At 35.9% G+C, this 20380-nt stretch overlaps 1 protein-coding gene across 1 annotated transcript in view; it reads left to right on the forward strand.

The window, feature by feature from the left end:
* Window positions 1–8669: 8669 nt before the first annotated feature.
* The window catches only part of EXOC3 (exocyst complex component 3), a 39360-nt gene continuing 27649 nt past the window's right edge, over window positions 8670–20380 (forward strand). Inside the window, exons 1-4 of the mRNA XM_044665149.1 lie at window positions 8670–8722; window positions 11923–12122; window positions 14583–14802; window positions 17279–17960. Coding sequence (XP_044521084.1) covers window positions 11979–12122; window positions 14583–14802; window positions 17279–17960 — 1046 coding nt within the window. The 5' untranslated portion in view covers window positions 8670–8722; window positions 11923–11978. The remainder of the gene's footprint in view (window positions 8723–11922; window positions 12123–14582; window positions 14803–17278; window positions 17961–20380) is intronic.

A 20380-nucleotide genomic window follows, 5' to 3' on the forward strand; every position in this document is an offset into this window, starting at 1 on the left:
CTTTGAAAAGAGCAGTTTTATTTGAGTAAGGACCCTAGGACGACTGGGATTTGGAGCCTAGCAAAATAGAAGGCAGTGGTATCCTTCACAGAAACTGGAAATTCAGAAAAGGGATGGGCTTGTGGCGAGAGTCTGTGTGATGAGCTCTGTGATACCAATTAAATCTTATGCATATTTGCTCTTCCAGGGCATTAAAATTTTTGTGTTTTTAAATGTTTTGTATTTTTAAGAACACAGTTTTTACCTTCCATCTTAGAATCAGTTCTGTCTTTTGGATCCAAGGCAGAAGAACGGTAAGAGCTAGGCAGTGGAAAGTTAAGTGACTTGCCCAGGGTCACAGAGCTGGGAAGTGTCTGAGACCAGATCTGAACCTAGGACCTCCCGTCTCTAGACTTGGCTCTCAATCCACTGAGCCATCTAGATGTCCCTCCAAATACAGTTTAAATCCTACATGAGGGAAAGATAAAGCACAGAGCTATAGATCAATTTTATTCATGGATATTGATTTAAAAATTTTAAGTAAAATCCTATCCAACAGACTGCATCAATTCATATAAAAAATCATTCATTTCTACCATATTCGTACTAGGATATATTTACTTGTATAAATGTATGTACATATATATGTGAGCATCTATGTATATTACACATAGATTTATATTATATTTATATATTTATACATATACAACATATTTATATATATGTATATATACATACCAATAAATATATGGTTATATATTTATACATATACAATGTATGTGTATATATCCACATACCAATAAATATTTATACCAGGATATATTTATATGAGTTGAACATTTAGAAAACAATAAGTGTTATTAAAAATAAAAAAACATTCAAAACTACATGATTATCTCAAAAGGTGCAGAAAGTTTTTGACAAAGTACACAATCATCTATACTACAACAAACAAAACCTCTAAAAAATATAGTCAAACCACCACAGGATCTTCATAATGAGCAGAACCAAGAGAACATTATATACAGCAACAGAAATATTGTTTGAAGAACTTATATATATCCACTTCCAGAGAAAGAACTGATTAACAGAAACAAGCCAGATATCGGTTTGTTTATATATATATATATATTTTTTTTTTTTTGGTCAAATGATGCTTTCTCTAGTGCAGGGAGTGGAGGGAGAGAGACACCTGAGAACGCAAATGTAACAAACAATAATTTCAGCTCAGTGTTAGATGCCATTAACCTGAGGAGCATCTCATATGGAGTTGCAGCCTGACTACTGCTCCTGCAACATCTATTAACAGCCCAAAGATAGTTCATGTCATGTCAGAGTCCTTGGCACTGCCAAATGATTCAACATCAGAAACTAATATGATTTCATCAGTGGAAATAACATTAAAGAAGCATTACCATCTGCTTTGGGGCTGCACCCTTAGGACCATGGGACCTTTCCATCTGACTTACAGCTAAAACTTTCCATATGTGTTGTCTCTCTTTTTAGAATATGAACTCCTAAAGATTGTCTAACTTTTCTGTTTGTGTCCCCAGCACCTGGCATAGTGTTTTGCACATAATAACTGCTTAATAAATACTTTATTCATTAGCAAAGATTCTCCTGAAAGATTGAAATCACTTCAGCAAGGTTACAAGCTATGAAATAAATCCACAAAAATCAACAGCATTTATTTGTACATCAATTTATCTGTACCTCTATGTGGGATATACACAAATATGTGATATTCTACATGTAGGTATATAAATACATACATACATATCAAAAGCTGTTCCCTAATAGCTAAGTGATCAGAGGATGCAATTCTCAAAATTCTCAAAAAGAAACAATTCTCAAAATGAAAATTGCTAACAACCATATGAAAGAATTCTTCCATTCACTAATCATAAAAAAAGGCTACAAAATAACACCAAGCTTTCCTTTACACCCAACAAATTGGCAAAGATGATGAAAGATAAGGGTGTCACTGTTGGAGCTGTAGGAAGACAGGAACCCTAGTGCATTGTTGGTGTAGCTGAAAATCAGTACAACCTTATACTGGAAAGTAATTTGGAATAATGCAAATAAAGCAACTAAAATGTCTGTTTCAATTGTCCTGGAGATTCTACTACTAGGTTTCTACCACAAGAAGTCATTGACAAGAGAAGATTCATATATATATGTGTGTGTGTGTGTGTGTGTGTGTGTGTGTATGTATGTATGTATGTATATCTCAAAACATTTATAATAGCATTTTTTGGTGGCAAGAAAAAATTGGAAAGTAGGTGACTATCAATTGTGGAATGGCTAAACAAAGTGTGGTACATAAATGTACTGGAATATTAGTAAGAAACAACAAACATCATGAATACAGAAAAACATGGAAAGATTTGCAGGATATGCAGAAGCGTAAAGTAAGCAAAACTAGGAAAACAATATACACATTGACTATAAGGTTGTAAATAGAAAAAACAACCACAAAATAATAAAAAGTGAATGCTCCAAATTACAAAAAATAAATATGACCTTAAAGAAATGAGAAATCACTCTCCCTCTCCTGTTTGCAGAGATGGGAGGTCTATGATTATGTTATGTTGCTTATATTTTTAGCCTTTTTATATGTTAATCAATTTTGCTGATTTTTTTCTCTTAAACATTGTTTTTTTTCTTAAAGATGATTATTTGTTTTAGGGAGTGGCTGGGAGGGAAAATATTAGAAGAAATTTTGGTGAAGTAAAAAAAGATATCAGTAAAATTTAGCAATACACAAAAAAGATAAATTAGAGAATATGACTTAATTTATCCTTAATTAGTACACTATAAGTCTTTTGGAAGATTTGGTATGTAGAATCTTTAGCCTAGACATTTAGGAGAGCAGTATGGTATAATGGGACTCTCACTAAATTAGTAAATAACAGAAAAAAAAGAAAAAAGATAGTTTGGATTATTAGTTATGAAACTTTGGACAAGTCTTAGATAGAATCCTACTGAAAAAATCACCAATATTTCACTTTAGAAATCCTGAACAGGATGGTCAGGATATGGACCTTAGTTTCCTCATTTTTAAAATGAAGACCAGATGATTTATAAAGTTTCTTGCAATGGGAACATTCTGAAATCTATGGTCTAAATTTAAAAGAAAGAAAGAAATCACACTATAAATCTCAAAACAGAAGTTTGAAATTTAGGAATGTTTGTGGAAGCTTGAGTAAAAAATTCCTATCAATAATCTTAAAATTTGTTTTTCATAAAAATTGTATCTTGTTAATTCCTATTTACATCTGGAATATTCTATTATACTTTTTGTGATTTTTTTTTCCCAAAGGGGTTGCTCTTGAAGATATTAAGACACTTCACTTGGGTCTGAATATAGCTGTTCCAACTACTTAAAGTTCTGATTTATTTAGAAACTTTGCCAAATAATTTGTATTGGTCTCTGATTTCTGGTTTTAATTTAGTATGTTTTGATCTAAAAGGCCTTGGAAAGGCTTAGTTTCTTCCACAATTAGATTTGTTCTCAATTTATGCATTCCTGTGTGTTTCATATTTTCTTAAGGTTGGGTACTCTTAGAGGAGTGTCTACTAATAGGAAAATTTTTCCACAAAGCACTAAATATATAGTATAAAACTCATTTTTGTTCTGCTCTCCTTTTTTTTGATCCTATGAGGATGTTTTAAGAAATTTTTGTATAAAACGTTTGTGACTCTTCATGGACAGACTGAAATATTTATTTATATATTTATATTTGTAATATATTTATTATTTTGAGCTATGTTATTTCATAACATATTCACTGATTGATAAGTTTATCTTGGCCTATTAAAATAGCTTATTTTTATTACTGTGAAAATCATAACTTATATATTTCTTAATGATCTTGTTTGTACCTGGAACTTAATTGCTTAAGTTTTTACAGTGCACTTTTTTCCTCTTGACAGTTTTAGGCATTATTTCTTTTTTTTTACTTTAAAGATGACAAGAAAAATCCCTTGATTTCAAGACAGTTGCTTTGGTAAAATCTCAGTAGGTTGAAAATGCAGAATATTTTTAAATTCAAAAAGACATTGTGGAGACATTTAGATGGATCAGTGGATCAAGAGACAGGTGTGAGATGGGAAGTCCTAGGGACAATTCTAGCTTCAGATACTTCCTTGCCGTGTGACCCTGAGCATGGTGCCTGAGCCTTGTTGCTTTTCTGTCTTGGGACCAATACATAGTATTGATTCTAAGATGGAAGGTAAGTTTTTTAGTTTTTAGTTTAGTTTTTTTTTTTTAACTGTCATATTTACACCAGTGAGTGAATAAAGTGACAGATAATCCTTAAATTTTTATTGCTCTGCTGAGGAAAACTCATCTGTTGTGAAAACAAGTAGTATATCAGTGAAGATCCAACCACTTGTGTATGTAAGAAAGAACACAGGATTCTTAATGTGCTCTTTTCACATCCATAATCTTAAATTCATCTACTGAATCTTACCATATAGATGTACATAGATACCTTTGACAGCACCACTGACAAGTAGATGAGCCTTTGTTTGAACATTTCCTCTCATGCTTGAAACTTATTTCTCAGGAGGCTATTGGAGCAAAGTATCATAGAATTATAGTCAAAGAGACTTCAAATGACATGTAGTCCAACCTCCTCATTTTACAGATGAGGAAACTGAGGCATCTGGAGGTTAACTCACTTGCTCAAGCCACATAGAGAGTGTTAGGACACAGGTAAGCAACTCAGTCTCTCTGGACCTCAATTTCTTATTTGTAAAATAAAGTGGTGGGGATAGATGATTTCTAAGGTTCCTTCTAGATATAAAATTCTTTGGAGTTCTTAAGCATAACTGTTTTTAATATTTATAGCCAAATTCTACTTGTGTTAACATATATATAATGTCTGGCCCTTGTTCTACAGGAATCACCTTCCCTGATGGTGGCTAATTCCTTACAAATTTCTAAATAAACCATTAAGTCAATAGCAAGAAGGGGTGGTTTTTATCTCTTTGCCTGTCTTTATGCCTTTTAAGTTTTCTCTTGTTTTACTGTTATTGTTAACACTTCTAAAACTGTATCAAATAATAGTGGGGAGAGGTGAATTTCCAATTTCTAACTTACAAGCATGGAAGTAGAAAGTTAGAAGTTTTATGGTTTTACAGGAAATTTAATGCAGGTTTTTTTTTTTATAAAATATCAATTCTACAAATCGGTTTAAAGAACCATTTTGTATGTGTTGCTGTACTCCACAATAAGATTCTTTAACATCCAAGTAGGGTTACTCTACCGGTTTATCTGCAGCCACCACTCAATGCTTATACAGCTCTTAGTTAAGAATTTTATTGGAAATTGATGCCCACCTTTAGAAAAGATAAGTATTTGTTGTAATTAGGAAGAAAGCTACTTTTCTATAGGATCCTGACTTTAGGGGTAAGATATTTATAAATGGAATAAATGTGAGAAAGCTTCATATCTTATTAGTGTTAGTTGAAACTTGTTTTTTGGGTGAAAGAAGAAATGTGAGAAAACTAAGAATTACCAAAAAATTATATTATGGAAATCTGTCACCTTTATTTTAATATTTTACTCATAATGCCTCACCTGGAACAGAGACAGAAGGATAGGGAAATATCTTGATATCAGACTCACCAACCATTAACTGGCAAAAGACTTTCTAATATCCACATCTTGAACTACTACTCAATCTAGCAATAGCAACCTACCAAAGTATCAGAAGAATGGGGCAGAAAAGCAGGAGTCTAGAAATCAGATTCAATGCTGGACCTTGCCTGTCTATGTCCTGATGTCAAAAGACATAACCAACTTGTGAACTTTGGGATAGCAACTACTTAAGCCTCTCACTTTTTTTTTTTTTAAATAATTTGAAGACAGTACAGCTTTATTAGGACAAAGTGATTTTTAGTAGTCCCTGAAGCTACTTAATTTTAGTTTCTTTTCCAAAAATTAGTGAATTTTGGAATGTTTAATTTTTCAATAATTTATTTGCTGATATTTGTAATAGCTAATTATCATCAACAAAAAGTTTTGAGGAAATCTCAATAGGGAATTATATGTATCAATTAGGACAGGGAAGTATAAACCCTCCTAATTCAAAGAATAGTCTAGGAACTGACTTAAAATGACAACTTTAAGTTCACTTCTTTCGATCACTTAAATTGATACCTATCTTGAAAATAAAGTTAATAAAGTAGGGATAAAGAAGAGGAAAATTACAAAAAAGACCCTGTGTTTAGACAATTACTTTGTACCATGGCTGGAGAAAGTTATTTATTTTACTAGACAGCTAATTTCCTATATTTATAACTGTCTATCTAGAATTTAACTATCCTTCTCCAGAGAAGAAATTTCAACCATTAAATGGTTCAACTAGAAAAATCAGAGAATTACACATTACACTTCAGACTGCCTGGATTCAAATTAGTTTTTTTTTCCCCAAAAAATGACTAGCAGTCCTTTAAAAAAACCAAAACAACCAAAACAAACAAACAAAAAAACCTCCACCAGTTGAACTTTGCTTTGTCCGAAATTAATGCCTGAAGGCTCACTAGAAAGCTGCAGGAAGTCACACTGAAACCTGTTTATGAGGCTTGGAAGTACATCACCAGGTTTAGGGTTAGAAACGAATTTAGGGTTAGCACTTATCCCTACTGAAAGTCCAAGAACCCAAGACTACTCTTGTGCAATATAAAAGCCCCCAAACCCCAACTTGATTTTATATTCTATTAAATGAGGCATAATGTCCAGAGCATTGAAAGTGAAGTTCAGTGTCCCAATAACCCCCCTCCAACCTCTTTTTAAATGAAGTCGACAGTCCAGAGTGCTGTGTTATCCCAAGCACATGAATTTTCCTCCCTCTTACTCTTCCCTTGCAGGCTCCTATAAGTGTATGCCCACTTTTCATCATAAATATTGAATGTATTGGCAGAAAAGTTTAATCCTGGTTTCTATTATTAATATGCTATTTTTAAAGCATTTACTTTAACATTAGTTGTAACAATTACATATAACTTTTCTTTTGCCATTTTGTTAAATAAGTAGTTATGTTTAACATCTAAAAGTGTCATCATGAGTGGCTAGTTGTATACATTATGGTGTAAAGTATTATCTTCTGAGTGGCTGGTTGTACAGATAGAAAATATAATGGATCAGAGCTCAATAACTAGAGTGATGAAAAGGGAATGATATTTCCTCTCAAAGGGTTTCTCTAAGGACTGTGATTTTGAATGTAATCCATGTGTTCATGGTCTGTCTCTAGAAACTTAAGACCTGTCTGAGTGAAAGCAAGTTGGAGTGAGTGAATCAAACCCAGTGAAAGTGGGATCTTGAAATGCCCCAGAGATATTATATATATATATATACATATTATATATTTACTTATATACACACAAATTATTTTATTATTTATATGCACATTATTATATACACATACCTAAAAGTTATATATCTATATATCTATATATCTATATGTAGATATATAGATATATAGATATATGCACACACCCATATCGATATATATCAACATATAGTACATATTGGGGGTGCTTATATCCCAATTTGTCTATAGACCACATTTTAATCCACATTACATTGACTCCCATTTATATACTTAAAGGGATCATGTACTTGTCTTGCTGCCACCCTTATAAAAAGCCAGATATGTGGGACTAGCTGTCAACCCATTTTGCCCTCAGTACACAGAAAAGAACTGTCTCTAGCATATATCTAGATTTCCTTTTCAAACATGGGAGAGGGCGGGCTGAGGCAGATCCTGCCTGACCTTAGTCTGAGATGAAAGTCAAGGTTGGAGCTATACGTATCAGAATGGTGAGTGTAAGAGGAAGAGGCAAGCTTGCCAAGTGAAAAGGGAGATGGCCAGGGACAAGGTATGAGCCATAGCAACCAAGATTTTTTTTATTCGGAAAGTACATACTTTAATTTAGATTTTTCTAGAGCACGTGTCAGGAGCTAAAGGGAAATTTTGAGACCACCATGACCTTAGTCTTCTGTTGTTCTCCTTTCAATCTCTGGGAATCTGGAATGGACTGATCACTGGCAACCCCCACTTGCAAAGAACCGGGAGGGGATGGAGTGCAAGCCCTGATCACAGACATGAAACGGGGAAAATTTTACTGATTATGCAGAGAATTGACCCAAACTGGCAAACCAGAGAAATATGTCCAAGATCACACGGACAAGCTTAGCTCTGCCTCTGCCTTTTGCTGCTAGTTTTTGTCACCAAGAGGCCTGGGAGGCCTCAGAGTAGGAGCTGCCAGAGTGGAGAGAAGGAAAAAGCCCAGGGGGCTAATCTGGCGCTCCCGCTAGAGGTGAGGGAAAGTGGAGCCAATTGCCGGTCAGGTAGCTGGTCTTCTGAGTTCACTATCAATTGAAAAATCATCTACTATCCCCTCCCTCTACGAGTGGACGGGTGACAGCCCACTGTCACCACGGCAACCGCTGGGTTGCCCCAGAACCCAGCGTGCCCCGGTGGACCGGAAGAATGTTCGGGAGCGCGTCACCCAACGTCGCGTGCCTGCTTCCGGTATGGCTGGTGATCCCGGAAGTGGACATCTAAGGCGTTCAGGGAAGGCGCCTGAGACCCCCAGTTGGTGACAGCCGCAGTTTGGCAGCCCCGTGGGGGTGTGGTGGGGTGCTCCTCGGAACCTCTTTGGGGCCAGGCTTCGATGTCTGGTGTCTTTGAGAGCGAGGATCGGCAGCGCGGCCCCCTCCCCGGAGCAGGTACGGCCGGACTGAGGCGTACTGAGGGAGCAGTTGGGTCTGGGAGTGGGGGAGAGACAGCTGCTGGGGACTTGTGGCCCAAGGCATCTCCTTGCGGTGTCTGGAGCCCCCCGCCCTGGCAGGTGCAGGCGCGGTCCCCGCCGGGCTCTTGTCCCTAGAGGTAGTCGGTCCTGGCTAGCGGGTGGCGGGGCAGACCGAGTGGGCCCCGGGCTGCGTCGGAGGGAGAGGCTCTATCCTGTCTGGTCCACCCTCGGGATTTTTATCGTCCTTACCTTCTGGCCTGAGTGATGGCCCCAGGGAAGCCCCTACGTCTTCCGGGGACTTCTGCGCGGTCTCTGTAATGCGCTTGGAGGCCATTGGGGCATAGGGGAACTTCGGGGACCTCCTGGAGTTCCTTTGGAGCATTTGCCCCTCGGGGCGGGGCGATGTGCATTTGCTTCCCTCCTGGATGGCACTGTTGCGGGAATCTTGGCCAGGTGGCAGGTCATTAACTGCTGAGAAGGCTTTTACTGTGTCCTCCTAGACCTTATACGAAGGTGGCCTGTTTTCAGCTCCAAATACTTATTTTACTGTCTGTAGATGATTTCATTTATCTTTTAGGCATTTTGTTAGTCTTAGGTAGGTCACTTCCTCAAAGGACTTTAAAAACAATTAGAGACTTAATTCTCTGAAATCCCATCTTCTCCAGGATGTTATTTCTGGCCACATTGCTAGTGCCTTGCCTTCAAGATTACCTTCCACTTAAAGTGCATATATATATATATTTTAAACCCTTATTTTCCGTCTTAGAATCAATACTGTGTATTGGTTCCAAGGCAGAAGAGTGGTAAAGGGGTAGACAGTGAGGGTTAAGCAACTTGCCCAGGGTCATCAGCTACGAACTGTCTGAGACCCGATTTGAATCCAGAACCTCCCATCTCTAGGCCTGGCACTTAATCCACAGTGTCACCTGGCTGCTCCTAGAGTGCATATATTTTGTAGCTACATAGTTACGGGCATATTGCCTCCCCCATCAGAATGTGAACTCATTGAGGGCTTATGTTTGCCTTTCTTTGTATCCCTAGCCCCTAACCCAGTGCCTGGCTCCTAATAAGTGCTTAATAAAAATGCCCATAAACTGAGGGTCCCAAGTGACTGTATTTATGATCGACAGTTAAAAGACCTGGTCAGAAAGGGCACTATATTGGAAATCTGGGAGTCTCAGTTTTTCCATTAACTAGCTGTGGAAGTTGCATGAGGAGTCTGGCCTTGATTTCCTCATATTTAAGAGTGATGAGGGTAGACAAGATATTCTGTAAGGCATATTCTAATGATATTTTATGATTCTAACCTAATGACTTGGAATCATAGAGCTGGAAAAGGCTTTGAAGTTCATCTACCAATTCTCTTCTTTTACAGATAAACTTGGGCCCTGAAAGGGTTACATTTTTCTAAGGTTGCATAAGTAGAAATAGTAAAACTACAATTTTAAGTCAAGTTGTCTAACTCCAGGTACAACTGGTTGTTATTGGAAGGTAGCAAATTGCCACCCACTTCCTTTCAGATATTCGATAGATTAGAAGAGACATTTACATACTCTGATTTATTAGACTCTGGGAATATTTTCCATTTTTTCTCCTCCCTCTCAGCCACCCATCTAGATTATGATTGAAATTGCAGTTAGAGATTAATTTCCTTATTTTAAAACTTTGTGCAAAATCAAAATGCAAATAAGTCTGAGAGAAGTAATATATTGTTTTAATTGTAGTAAAATATCAAAGCATATTTCATTTCTTTTTCTGAGAGTTCTTTCCTCTCCAGGAAGCTGCCCCTTATAGAAAATTTTGCTTTCCCCACTAGTAAGGTTTTATGTGCCAGTGTTAAATAACCCTACCTGTTATCACAAATTCCATTAGTTTTCTTTGGAAGAGGATCCCACAAATCTGAAATTACAAAGGGCTTCTCAAATCCTAATGGATGTCACTAGGGCCAGTACTAAAGCAAAAATTTGAAGTAAGGGAAGCTTGTGTTTACCATCATAATCTCCTTTTTCCATACCCCCTGCCTGTTTATATTTGACACTGGTAGCCCTTACATTTCCTATTAAAACCTCTCAGAAAAGGAAATGAGGAGAGACACTTTGATGCTTTAATGCAAATGACTGATTAAAACATAATATATTACTTATCTCACACTTATTTACTTTTTGATTTGGTACAGAGCTTTAAAATAAAGTTAGGAGTAGGAGAATATTCCCAGTGCTCATTAAGTCAGATCATGTAAATGTCTTTTCTCCTATATCTAAGGCTTTTTCTGAGAGGAATACAATGCAATTTGCCACTTTCTAATAATAACCAGTTTTTTTAGTAGATGACATATTTTGGCAGTCAATAAATACTTGTTAATCATCTCCACAGTTCTGTTCTTTAATTGTTTAAAAACATCTGAGCTTTCTTATTCCTATGATTTGACAATAGCTATTTAATATATATACTTCTGAAAAATCCTGGTAATTTACTAAGAACTTCTGAACTACTTTAAGAAGATAATTTGAGATAGGGATAATAGAATCAAATGGTGCACACAGAAAGATATACCAAGTCTATTACCATACCTAATTTTTTTTGTACCATTTTCCATAAAAAAGGGAAAGAATTCAAGGTGAGTTTTTTCTCCTTTTACTAAGATTTCTGAAGTTGAGGGCATCTTGTCATCTGCTACTACTATCTGATAAAAATAATTTATTCTCTCTTAACTTTTTAAAAGATGTCATTTCCACAATAAAATCATGTCATTTTCTGATGTTGGACATTTTGGCAATGCCAAGTATTGGTGCCAAGGACTTTCTTTTTGGGGGTCTTCAACACTTGATGATATTGTACCTGTAAAAACATTTGCCAGGGTCGTCTCTGTAGGAGTTGCATCCCTGGAAGATGGCTCTGGGCATTGAACTGGAAGCATTGCTATTCCAAAGACACTTGGGTTTAGGGTCCTGAATTATTTGTATCAAGGTCTGAGGCAATCTAATAGAGAAAATTGTGGTAGTGATTGGATATGTTTAAAACAAACCAAATCTGTTTAAAATAATTTTATGCATTAGATCTTTAAAGTTATAGTGTAACAATTAGCTGTTTGCCTTATCAGCCACATTTTAGGTAATTGTTTCCATTTTGAGAAGTCATTTTTACATATTTAATAACTGTACCTTCATGTTTCATTAGTGCCATTTAAATGATGGTGATATGACAGTTGTGGGAATTTAGCATACTTTCAAACCATGGAGGAGACTGATCGGGAAGCAGTAGCCACAGCTGTCCAAAGGGTGGCAGGAATGCTTCAAAGACCTGACCAGCTGGACAAAGTGGAGCAGTACCGTAGAAGAGAGGCTCGTAAAAAAGCGTCTGTGGAGGCTAGACTGAAGGTAAGAAACCATTGTCATGTGATCGGATTCATTTAGGGATAGAACAAATAGTCCTGTTTTCACATTTACACTCCTTCCATGATTGGGGTATATGTAATTTTAACTGTTCACTAAAACACAATGATACCAGCTTTTATTTATTTAAGTCAGAATTTACAATTATTTGGAAAAAAATGGAGCAGACATTTTCCTTTGCTAACAGACTCTTCCTAGTGCAAATTAATAGAGTAAAAGGGATTGTGAAGATGCTTGACATGTTGAGGAGAATCAGTTTTCAGTTACCTTCAGATAGATCATTTGTTTTATGTATATGTTTAACCAAGACTCATTGTGTTCTGATGAATTACTCAGCTCTTCAGGAGGCCCTTAAAGACCTCTTCTACTCAACTGTTTCTTGATCTAGATTGAGTTAATAAAAGTTTCTGTCTCTGCTAATAAACACATTAACGAGTCTTCAGAATTTTTTCCAGCCTGGGCTTTATACCAATTATCTGAATTAGTGAGGTTTTGCTGTACTCTGAAAGTGGAATATAGTTTATACATCAGCTATTTTTCAGATAACTATTTAAACATCTTGACCCTCTTGAAGGTTTATTTTTAGTTTAATGAAGTATGAAGTGGTACCATTGTGCACAGAGTGCTGGACCTGGAATCAGGAAGGAGAGCTAAATTAAAATCCAACCTCAGACGTGTATTAGCTTTGTGTCTTTGACCAAGTGATTTCACATCTCTTTGCTTCATTTTCCTCATATGTAAAATGAAAGTGATAGTAGTAACTCAGGAGAGTTGTGATGAATCACATGAGACAATAATTTTAAAGTGCTTAATATAGTGCCTGGCACATAGTAAATGCTACATACATATAGCTCTTATTTAATGAAGTTTGGGATGACTATTTCCCAGTCATGACTAGAATCTTTTTATGTCCCTCCATGGCCTCAACAGAAAGCTCAGGAAGTTGAACCAAATACTCTTACATATGAACAGCTTCTTTCTGTGGACTTGGCTCTTCTATAAGCTGTTTCATACATAGACAGTAGAAGAAACATTTTGTCCTGTTTATTGATTGGGGAGCGCTGACACTTTTCTATTCATGCGAACTAAGTTCATCTTTGAAAGATGCTGTCCTGTACTTGACTGGTTTGTGGAAGTGCTCTTAGGGAAAGTAATTCTTAAGTCCAGTATTTCTGTTCAGTAGTTTGTCACCAGACTTTTTTCTAAAACTTTATTTTTTTAGACTTTTTTTTACAATATAGTAATTTTCCAACATGTTTCCTCTCATCCTTCCCAATCCTATTCTTGCTAGGAAGAAAAATGGGCAAAACTGATCAATTAAACACCTACATCCGACAGTGTATGCAGCATTTAACACCAATGGTTCCTTTCTCTATGGAGAGGAAGGATTGTGTTTCATCTTCTTTTGTCAGTAATTCATATTGGTCATTGCCTTTAATTTGAATTAAGCTATACTTTAATGTTTATTTCATTTGTATGATGGTAGTTATTGTGCTAATATTCTCTTTAGTTCCATTTTCTTCTGTCACTTCATGAAGTTTTCCATGTTTCTTCATATATGTTGTTTCTCATAGCACAATAATATTCTACTCTTTTCAGAGCTCTTCAGCCAAACAGTGTTTGCCCACTTTTTTCCCAGTTTTTTGCTACTGCAAAAAATGTTCATAAGAATATTGTTATCCATCTGACACTTTTCTTTCTGCCTTTGGCCTTTGTGGCACACTTGCAAAATAGTGAAATCACTAGTCTAAGGGGTATGTATAGTTTACTAGCTACTCTCAAATAATTCCAAATTGTTTTTTAGAACAATTGAGCCAATACAGCCGTGTGCCCATGTTTACAGCCCCTACCGACAATGTCTTTTTTCATCTATTATAAGCAAAAATGTATTCCCCAGTGGCATCTCTGCAACTCATTTTAGAAGCTCGTTCAGAATTATTTGTGTCACTAGAAGAGAGGCTTATGTTCCAAACGAGGCATCATTGTCATGTAGCTGTAAAGAAAAAACATTCCCTCTTTGATTATTTTTTTAAGAATCCTTACCTTCTGTCTTAGAATCAATATTAAGTATTGGTTCTAAGGCAAAAAGTGGTAAGGGCCAGGCAATGGGAGTTAAGTGACTTGCCTAGGGTCACATAGCTAGGAAGTATCTGCGGCTGGATTTCAATCCAGGACTTTTCTCCAGGCCTGGCTCTCTATTCAGTGAGTTACCTAGTCATTCCTTCTTTAATTATTATGCCCTCTCTAGGTTGATTCCTTTTTGTCCAGGCATTGAGCATTTTATACAATTCTATTGCCATTTTCAATGACACAACTCTCTGAAGGAGCGACTACTGTGTAAGATGTTTTCATCAAGAAATATTGAAGAGAAAAAAAAAAGAAATATTGAAGAGAGATTTCTGACTTATGTTAAGTAATGTGAACAATGTCTCTTTCCCTTTTTAGGCTGCCATCCAGTCGCAACTAGATGGCGTCCGGACTGGTTTGAGTCAACTTCATAATGCATTAAATGATGTAAAAGATATACAGCAGTCTCTGGGAGATGTCAGTAAAGACTGGAGACAGAGCATCAACACTATTGAAAACCTCAAGGATGTGAAAGATGCTGTAGTACAGCACAGTCAGCTGGCTGCTGCTGTAGAAAATCTCAAAAACATCTTTTCAGGTAAGTGAACATAAAATATTATTGGTTTATGAAATAAACCATCTTAAGTATAATGTAGCAGAATAGCTCTGGAGGCCCTCTTTTTGTGTAAGAAAATTCTTACTAGCTCTCTCATCCAATTTTCCACCTTTTATCCTGCATCCATTACATTTCCTTATTTCCTGTATGGTTAATATGTAGATAGTTCCTGATTTCAGACACTTTGTATTTATGGAGGAAGTTCAAATCCTGATGGCACATTGCATTGCATTCTGATAGTATATATGTGCCTATACATATATACTATATATCAGTTTGGATATTGATGAAGACTTACCAAGTGAGTGAACCAAGTTAATGAGAAGTAAATTATTGAATCTCTGTTTGGCAATATCGAATGAGTGCAGCAATGAGATGTGCAGCCATGCATGAAACATGGCCTGTCTGAACTGAACTACCACAAATTTAACTTATTTCTGAAAATTTGTGGTCATCTCAAAGTAACACTCATAAATGTTATTGTGTGATCAAATAACTACTAGGGCATTGCCAAAAACAATATCGCTCTATAAAATGTCAGTGACTGCTTAGCACCTTCAGGGGTAGTTGCTAAGATAATTTTTGCTAGAGAGAAGGAAATTAGAATTATAATATAATAGAATTTTTCAGCCAGAAGGAATTCAAGTTATTTAGTCTAACTTTATTTTATAGATGAGGAAAATGAAATGTAAGAAGTCTCTTATTTCCTCACAATTTACAAAGCTAGTTAGTGGTAGAACCAGGAGTGGAAACTAGGCCATTTGACTTCTTATACAGTGTTCTTCCTACTATATCACACTGCCTTTCTGGAGTTGGCATAATACCCTAATGACCTTTCACCCTGTTAATCACATAATTTTGGGTAAGTCATTTTAATTTTATTATCCTTCATTTCCTCACTTATATAATTAAGATGTAAGAACAATTGGTCATTCAAGTACCTACCAGTTCTCTTTGTGTTGCAATATACTTTTTTCCCCCAACTTTAAAGCTATTTATTTATTTGTTTTTTAAGCATTTATTAATATTCATTTTTAACATGGTTACATGATTCATGCTCCTACTTTCCCCTTCACCCCCCGCATCCCCCCCACCCATGGCTGATGCACATTTCCACTGGTTTTAACATGTGTCGTTGATCAAGACCTATTTCCAAATTGTTGTTAGTTGCATTGGTGTGGTAGTTTTGAGTCTACATCCCCAATCATGTCTACCTCAACCCATGCATTCAAGCAGTTGTTTTTCTTATATGTTTCCACTCCTGTAGTTCTTCCTCTGAATGTGGGTAGCGTCTTTACCATAAATCCCTCAGGGCTGTCCTGTGTCATTGTATTGCTGCTGGTACAGAAGTCCATTACATTCAATTTTACCATATTATATCAGTCTCTGTGTACAGTAGTGTTCTTCTGGCTCTCCTCCTTTCACTCTGCATCAATTCCTGGAGGTCTTTCCAGTTCACATGGAATTCCTCCATTTTATTATTCCTTTGAGCGCAATAGTATTCCATCACCAGCATATACCACAATTTGTTCAGCCATTCCCCAATTAAAGGACATACTCTCCTTTTCCAGTTTTTTGCCACCACAAAAAGCACAGCTATAAATATTTTTGTACAAGTTTGTTTATTTATGATCTCTTTGGGGTACAAACCCAACAATGGTATGGCTGGATCAAAGTGCAGGCATTCTTTTATAGCCCTTTGAGCATAGTTCCAAATTGCCAGCCAGAATGGTTGGATAAGTTCACAACTCCACCAGCAATGCATTAATGTCCCAATTTTGCCACATCCCCTCCAGCATTCATTACTCTCCCCTTCTTTCATTTTAGCCATCTGCTAGGTGTGAGGTGATACCTCAGAGTTGTTTTGATTTGCATTTCTCTAATTATTGATACTTTTGATTTCTTTACCTGAAAATTGCCTATTCATGTCTCTTGCCCATTTATCAATTGGGGAATGGCTTGATTTTTTTATACAATTGATTTAACTCCTTGTATATTTGAGTAATTAGACCCCTGTCAGAGTTTTTTGTTATAAAGATCTTTTCCCAATTTGTTGTTTCCCTTCTGATTTTGGTGTTACAATATACTTTTGTGTTGTTGATATTTAAAGAATGAGTAATATCTGCTTAAAAAAACCAATACCTCAGCTAACTCTCTCCTGTTATTTGCAACATTTACCTCTAATATTCAAAAGAGTATAAAAGGGTATCTTGTTGTAGACCTAAATTGCATTTCTCTCAAATGATAAAAATACATTGCTGACAAAAATATTTTCTTCTCTTTGTGAGCAGACTGTCCAGAATTGGGTTTGAGTTTTTAGAGAGTGCTATTTTGACTTAATTTAAACACCTTTATTTTACCTAATTCACCAGTTTTATAGATGTTAGAGTTTTGTTTAGATTTTTTTACTTTCCCCATATTGTGCATTGATAAAACTCTTTTCCCTCCCCTTCCTTAGTACCAGAGATTGTTAGAGAAACTCAAGACTTAATTGAACAAGGGGAATTTTTGCAAGCTCATCGAAAGCTGATGGACCTAGAATGTTCTCGGGATGGCTTGATGTATGAGCAATACCGAATGGATAGCAAGAATACTCATGACATGACTCTCATCAAACTTTATTTTGGAGATATGGAGAAACTTTCTGAGGAGTTAGGCAAGCAGCTATGGATGGTATTGCAAAGATCTTTAGTTACTGTTCGCCGGGATCCTACCTTGCTTGTTTCTGTTGTCAGAATAATTGAAAGAGAAGAAAAAATTGATCGGCGTATGCTTGACCGTAAAAAACAAACTGGATTCATTCCTAGTGGGAGACCCAAAAAGTGGAAAGAAAAAATGTTTAACATCTTGGACAGAACTGTGACTACTAGAATTGAAGGTACCCAAGCAGACACCCGAGAATCTGACAAAATGTGGCTTGTTCGCCACTTGGAAATTATACGGAAATATGTTCTTGATGATCTACTAGTTGCAAAAAACCTAATGGTTCAGTGTTTTCCTCCTCATTATGATATTTTCAAAAAACTCTTAACCATGTATCATCAGGCTTTGTCCAATCGCATGCAGGAACTTGCATCAGAAGATCTAGAAGCAAATGAAATTGTTAGCCTCTTAACCTGGGTTTTAAATACTTACACAAGGTAAAGTGAACTTTATATTTATTTGCTTAGCATTTATTAAACAAGTAAATTTATAATGTGAGTTGAAGGAGTAGAAGAAGATGTGTGATTTTAAAAAAAGATGTTTTGTTATTCTGAATTTGACACACCAACAAAAGTGAACCTTTTCACATAGAATAATAGAAAAAGGCTATATATGCAACCATGAGTCACTATTTGCTGTAGCATTTTTAAAAGTATGTCTTAAATTTGTCACATTAGTTGCAAAGTTGTCCTGCTTGTCTTTGAGCTCTGAACTTCCTTTTCTGTGTTGAATTTTTAAGAGAGGCATCATTGCCTTTTTTTTTTTTAGCATCATAGTCCCTAGAGACTTCTCTCCTGTGATTCTGACACCCCAATTTTCTTTAAACCCTCTCTTTGAAAAAGAAAGCAGAGCCAAACAAATCAAATCTGTATATTAATCATCTCTGAAAATAATATTTCTTTTTCTGTACCTCTAATCTGCCACTTCTTTTTCTAGAAATGATAAGCTCGCCTTGTTGCTCTTTCTTAATCACATTTGGTCATTCCAATCATGAGTATTCTGAAGTTATTCAAAGTTCTTTTTCTTTACAATGTTGTCGTTATATAAATTGTTATTCTGATTTTCACTTTACTGCATCAGTTCATACAATTAATCCCACTTTTTCTGAATCTATTCCTTTTATTATTTGTTATGATCCCCAAATATTACATTCATTTACCATAACTTGTTTGGCCATCTTCTGAATGATAGGCACCTTCTTAATTTCCAGTTCTTTGCTGCTATAGAAGAGTGCTACTATTAATAATTTTGTATATTTGCATGCAAAAAATGTTATTACCATCTAGTAGTGTATTGTGAAATCAACAGTTAGGTAGTTTAATGACTTTTGGGACATAGTTCAGAATTACTTTCCAGAATGACTAGGCTAGTCCACAGCTTCACCAACTGGGCATTACTGTGACTAACATTACCTCTGGCAAATGCCATTTTCCTTTTTTGTTGTCTTTGCCAATCTTGTATGTGAAGTGGAACTAAATAGTTGTTTTAATTAAGATTTTCTTAGCAATTTGGAGCGCTTTTATATATGGCTCATTAGCTTGCTGTTATTCTTTTGATAATTGCCCGTTCTTATTCTTTGGCCATTTCTTTATTGGTTAGTGGCTCTTAGTCTGTTTTACTTGTTTCAGTTTTCTCATATAGCTTAGACATCATCAGAGAAACTTGATGCAAAGATTTTTTTTTTTTTAAGTTTTGTTGAAATGTTTTGTTTTAATATCCTAAACACTTTCAATTTACTAACCTTGTGAGAACTCTTTTGAAACAAAGTAAAACTAACCATTTAGGTACAGCAAAGGTGGCGTAGTAGATAAGAATGCTGGGCCTAAAGTCAGAAAGATTCATCTTGAGTTCAAATTTGGCCTCAGATACTTATTAGCTGTGTGATTCTGGGCAAATCTATTAATCCTTTTTTTGCATTAGTTTCCTTATCTATAAAATGAGAAGGAAATGACAACCTACTCCGATATCTTTTCCAAGAAAACTTCAAATGGCATCCAAGAATTGGACATGACTGAAACAACTCATCAATAACAACAAAAAGTTTACCATCTAGTGTCCTCATCTAATAGGGTATATAACATTTCACATCTGTAGCTTCCCTAATCTCTCTCTCTCTCTCTCTCTCTCTCTCTCTCTCTCTCTCTCTCTCTCTCTCTCTCCCCTCTCTTTTTTTTTTTTTTTTTTTTTTTTATTTTAAACCCTTAACTTGCCCAGGGTCACACAGCTGGGAAGTGTCTGAGGCCGGATTTGAACCTAGGACCTCCTGTCTCTAGGCCTGGCTCTCAATCCACTGAGCTGCCCAGCTGCCCTCCTAATCTCTCTTAAAAAAAAAAAAATTCCTAAAAAAAAATGATCACAGATCTATTTTCTCTCCTTCCTGCCCCCACCACCCCCCTTCTTTGGGAAATAAAAGAGAAAAGGAAAACAAATTTTTTGTAACAAATATGTATAGTTGAGCAAAATGAATTAATTTTTCATATATAAAAATATATTTCTTGGGGGCAGCTAGTTGGCTCAGTGGATTGAGAGTTAGGCCCAGGGACAGGAAGTCCTGGTTTCAAATTTGGCTTCAGACACTTCCTAGCTGTGTGACCCTGGTCACGTCACTTAACCCCCATTGCCTAGCCTTTTTTATTCTTTTGCCTTGGAACCAATTGATTCCAAGATGGAAGGTAAGGGTTTAAAAATATATATATATATTTCTTATTCTCTACCCTAAATCTGTTAGTTCTCTGTCAGTAGATGGATAGAATGTTCTGGAATAGTCATTGCATTGATGTTAGTTTTTTTTCAGTTCTCAGCTTTTTGCTTTTAAAGTGTTTTTGTTATTGTGTAAATTGTTTTTCTGTTTCTCATT

This window comes from Gracilinanus agilis, chromosome 1 (genome assembly GCF_016433145.1).
Source record: "Gracilinanus agilis isolate LMUSP501 chromosome 1, AgileGrace, whole genome shotgun sequence".
NCBI lineage: Eukaryota > Metazoa > Chordata > Mammalia > Didelphimorphia > Didelphidae > Gracilinanus > Gracilinanus agilis.